Source organism: Onychostoma macrolepis, chromosome 18 (assembly GCF_012432095.1).
Source record: "Onychostoma macrolepis isolate SWU-2019 chromosome 18, ASM1243209v1, whole genome shotgun sequence".
In the NCBI taxonomy this organism is placed as follows: Eukaryota; Metazoa; Chordata; class Actinopteri; order Cypriniformes; family Cyprinidae; genus Onychostoma; species Onychostoma macrolepis.
This window is the reverse complement of record NC_081172.1, coordinates 33656871-33661684: the sequence shown is the minus strand read 5'-3', so window position 1 is coordinate 33661684 and position 4814 is coordinate 33656871. Positions and strand designations below refer to the sequence as shown.

At 37.7% G+C, this 4814-nt stretch overlaps 1 protein-coding gene across 1 annotated transcript in view; it reads left to right on the top strand.

Moving 5' to 3' along the window:
- The window catches only part of LOC131524093 (src substrate cortactin-like), a 22308-nt gene extending 17694 nt beyond the window's left edge, over nt 1-4614 (top strand). Inside the window, exons 19-22 of the mRNA XM_058750832.1 lie at nt 86-275; nt 1329-1541; nt 2042-2110; nt 3502-4614. Of these exons, the coding sequence (XP_058606815.1) occupies nt 86-275; nt 1329-1541; nt 2042-2110; nt 3502-3638 (609 nt within the window). The 3' untranslated portion in view covers nt 3639-4614. The remainder of the gene's footprint in view (nt 1-85; nt 276-1328; nt 1542-2041; nt 2111-3501) is intronic.
- The last annotated feature ends 200 nt before the right edge of the window (nt 4615-4814 follow it).

Sequence of the window (4814 nt, the reverse complement as noted above, 5' to 3'; positions counted from 1 at the left end):
CAGAATGTGTGAGTGAATATCAGCACGAAGCAGAATAATGTGGAGACTGCTGTGAGATCATGATGTGCTTCTGATGCTGTCGCAGGATGAGGATGAGGATGAGGATGATGATGGTCTGTGTGGTGTTGGTCAGGTGGAGCCCGTCACTGAGGCGGTGGAGAACGGTGCAAACGTGTACGAGGTGGAGCCGGTCTCTGCAGAACCCACATATGAAGAACCGGTCCAGGAAGACCTGTACCAGAACCCTGAGCCGGACGAGCAGTACCAGACCTCAGGTGCGCTTCCTGACACATTACCTTAAATTAACTAAATCTAAATGATGAGCAAGTTCAATATAAAATCTCATGGAATTTCTGAATAGAATGACTCGCTCGCTCAGTATTTACTGGTTTCATTACTGGATGAATCAGTGTTTTTGAATGAATCACTTGAATGATTCAAAGACAAATACATTTTTAACAGCCCCTTTTTACCACCTAAAAAAAAAAGATGCGCGCACAGGAATTGATGGGTGCAATTAAAATTAAAAGTATCTGAGTCCTGATCCTAAGTAATATCCAACCCTAGGTACTACTCTTATATTAGAGCCTGAAATCACATTTCTTCTCTGAACTCTGTCCCAGTGCACCAAAATAAAGAGATGAGGAGGTGGTGGCAGAACAGAAGTTGTGCATGAAACACATGGAGTCTCCTGTGTGTCATTAACATGCTAAATTTGAATGTGTTTTAAAATGTTATTTTTAGTCGTGTTTACTGTGGAGGCAGAAACGCTGATGTAGTGATCTGATGAGACTCAATCTAGTGTTTAATGCAGAACGGCTCAGAAGGACTGGACTGGTTTGAGAAGCGGCGCCCTCTTGTGGACCGTTGATTTAAACATCTGCTCTTCACTGATCTGCTCTTCTAATCTAATAGAAGTAGTTTCTTTGGAGTTCAAATTTTACAAAGCGATTCAGCAATTCATCTTAAATAGATTGATCTTAATTTGTTTTGTGTGTGTTGATAATGATTAACAATAGATAAGTTTCTCGATTGCTTCGATACTGATCATTAACATCCCTACTCAAAACTTCCTCAAAGTGCTCCGACTATTTTCATACGGTGCTCAAAATTCTGACTACTGAATCCGTTTTTATTTATTTATTTTAAAAGTTTTTAATAGGGTTTAAAAAAAAAAAAAAGTATAGCATTAGTTAAATATATATATATATATATATATATATATATATATATATATATATATATATATATATATATATATACACACACCCTCAGAATGTGTGAGTGAATATCAGCACGAAGCAGAATAATGTGGAGACTGCTGTGAGATCATGATGTGCTTCTGATGCTGTCGCAGGATGAGGATGAGGATGATGATGGTCTGTGTGGTGTTGGTCAGGTGGAGCCCGTCACTGAGGCGGTGGAGAACGGTGCAAACGTGTACGAGGTGGAGCCGGTCTCTGCAGAACCCACATATGAAGAACCGGTCCAGGAAGACCTGTACCAGAACCCTGAGCCGGACGAGCAGTACCAGACCTCAGGTGCGCTTCCTGACACATTACCTTAAATTAACTAAATCTAAATGATGAGCAAGTTCAATATAAAAATGTAAATCCATCTTACAAGCTGTGTTTGTCCAACCCTGACTGACTCCGGTACGCCTATAAAGATTTCACCTCTGTGTTTGTCAGATCCGTAATTAAAGGCAGCTGTAATAGTGTCCACCGTTCTACTGTATCTAAAATGAATAGTGTTGCTTTACTAACAGTAATAATTCAAAACAATTATTATTTCTTTAGTTAATTATTGATGTTTTTTCTGGCTGTTTGATGTCATTGGAGACACTTGCAGTAATAATATGATCCGCTGTAATCATGGGCACATCGGTACACCAAGTTATCAGTCTGTGGTGCTATTCTGCACTAATCTGAGTTCACCTGCTGCAGGTCAGTGCTTCAGCCGCTGGAGCAGCGGGCGTCACCTGTGTAGCTCCGGCAGGTGTGTGTTCTCAGTGCTGCGCTGATGTTTGTGTGTGTTTCAGGCGCTCAGTCGTACGAGATTGGAGAGGATCTTGGTGTGACTGCCGTGGCTCTGTACGACTATCAGGCTGGTGAGTAAACAGAGGAGTTTGACTTTACAAACTGTGGCTTAGAAGATCATAGTATTGCACTTAAACATTACAGTGTTTACGCTGTGTGTGTGTGACACCTAAAATACATCATTCCTGATATAACTAAATAATAATAATAATTTAAAAAAAACTTCAAGTAAATGGGTACAGACAATTTAGATTATATTTACATACATTGACTTTTGATCTCACAATTTCTGACTAATTTTCTTGCTGTTCTGAGAGAAAAAGTCATAATTGCCAGATCTACAGTCAAACCAAAAACAATTCAGACAGCAGATATAATTTTTTATATTTTTTTACTAGCGGGTGCAGGACACTATAGTTCATTTATGTAAGTGAGGATAACAAAATAAAGTAAACTGTGGCGTATTATACCCAAAAATTCTTCATACAGTGACTATCAGTAAAACCGATTTGGGACCAAAAATGATTCAGACACTTTGAGCTGAGCATGTTTTGCTTAAGTGTTTTTCTTTAATTGCTAATGTGATCTTTTTACAAACAGACTGAACTAAATGAAGCATTGCTTGGTAATTAGTTGAGCTAAATTGGTTTTATCTAATTGTGTTCTTAACTTTAACAGCTGACAGCTATTCAACCCAATTCATTACATACCTTTCTATCAAAGTTATCTGACTTTATCAAGATCAATTTGTTCTGACTCAGTTTAACTCTGAGTTATTGTCATGTTTTATTATCATTTTCTAAACTATAGAGAATAAAGAGATAATGTGAGAAATGTTGAAGGTGTCTGAATAAATTTTGGTTTGACTGTAAACACAGAATTGCAAGATAAAAAGTCAAAATTGTGAGAGAGTTAAATTTGTTTGTATAAACAAAAAATGAGAATTGTGAAGTTTGTAACTTCTAAGAAAGTTTCAGTTGTGCAAACTAAAAAAAAAAAATTGATAATTTACTTTTAAAGTGTTTTTAAAAATTATTATTAAAATATGTTATGAATAAGCTTTTATAGTGTACTCCAAAAAAAAAAGTATATATATATATATATATATATACACACACACACACACACATTTATTTATTTTTTATTATCTAAAACAATAATACTGTATGGATGTCTGTTTCTGCCACTGAATAAAAAATAAGAGAATATATTTAACAGTTCTTAGAAGTCAGAATTGCGAGAGAAACTCACAGTTGTGAGAAAAAAAGTCAGAATTGCGAGATTAAAAACCCCCTCAATATTTACTTTTTATATTTTATTCAGTGGCGGAAACGGGTTTCCATAGTATTGCTGTTTCTACTTCCGACTTTCACATTTTCACATGTAGTTTTGTTTGTTTCATTGCATAAAACGTGTTTGCTACAAGACGGGAGTCATGTAACGTGCCTCTGTTTCTCACCAGCGGGTGAAGACGAGATCTCCTTCGATCCGGATGACATTATAACCAACATCGAGATGATCGACGAGGGCTGGTGGAGGGGCGTGTGTCGGGGCGCATACGGACTCTTCCCGGCCAATTATGTAGAAGTTCGACAATAGACTCGCTCCATGCGCTCTTTCCACGGCGGACGTCATGCTTCCAGTCATTATCAGCCCTGCTTTCTCTTCTTTCACTGCAGCATGTTGAGCGTCCGCCGCTCATTCTGCTCCCTCAGCTCAACTCTCTTTCCCGTTTCACATCAGTAGGTGCGTGCGCTTTACTGGATCCAACTGCCATTAGAGATTTTATCACACTTCTGAGAGAGTTTATTCACACACACACACATATACATCAGTGTGTGAAATAAGAGACCAAAGATCTGAGATCTTCTGGCATGTTTTAGAGAAATAATGTCATTTGTTGTGCAAACGGGCAGCTTCTTTGACTCTGCGTCCGTATGAACACTTTTAGTTCATTTCAGTGTTTTTTCTTGCAGTGTTGGAATAGAGAGCAACTGAGTTGAGTAGCTTGAAAATATGAATGATCTTAATCAATGAAGGCCAAAATATAATGCCGTAATACATCACTGCTAGAATTCTGCATCACGTCTGAGAACAGGATGAACAGACATTCCATCGCAGTGTTTGAAACCATTTATAAAAATCACTTTGGTATTTGAAGGGTTGTGTATTAAAATCAGATGTTAATGTCTCATGTGGCGTGAACTGTATGTCTGTCTGATTTGCATCGTCTCTCGTGCTTCTCTGTGTCTGTAAATTCTAGAAAGGCTCTCGATGTGCTGGCAGATTGATGTCGATCTTTCTGTGAGTGCATGACATTTCTGTTTGTGATGCTGAATTATATCGAATCATATCTGGTGTCAAATGACAATCCACACAGGTGCGGTGGAGTTAATTCTGTTTAATGGCTTAGCAGCAACTAATGACATAATCTGTGTTCTGCAATTTAGTTAAGTAACTTTTTCGAGCAAATTATCTGTTCTTATCTATACTGGCTCTCTTTTATAAGAAATATCATTTAAGAATAAAAAAATAAAACTAGTATCTGTTAGTGTTGTTCACAGTCCGTTATGCAGCCACAGCCTCCATGTGTCAACTTTATTTCTCTTATAGTAGTTTTCAGCAAGTGCATGTTTGTAAGACGCATTGACGCACAGGAACAGAGCTCAACTCCAGCAATATTTATTTCTTTCAGATTTGTTTGCCATACAAGGTGTAACTGCGCTCAAACTCGCAAATCCTACGGTTTTCTTGGTCATTGTAATGAGTTAATAG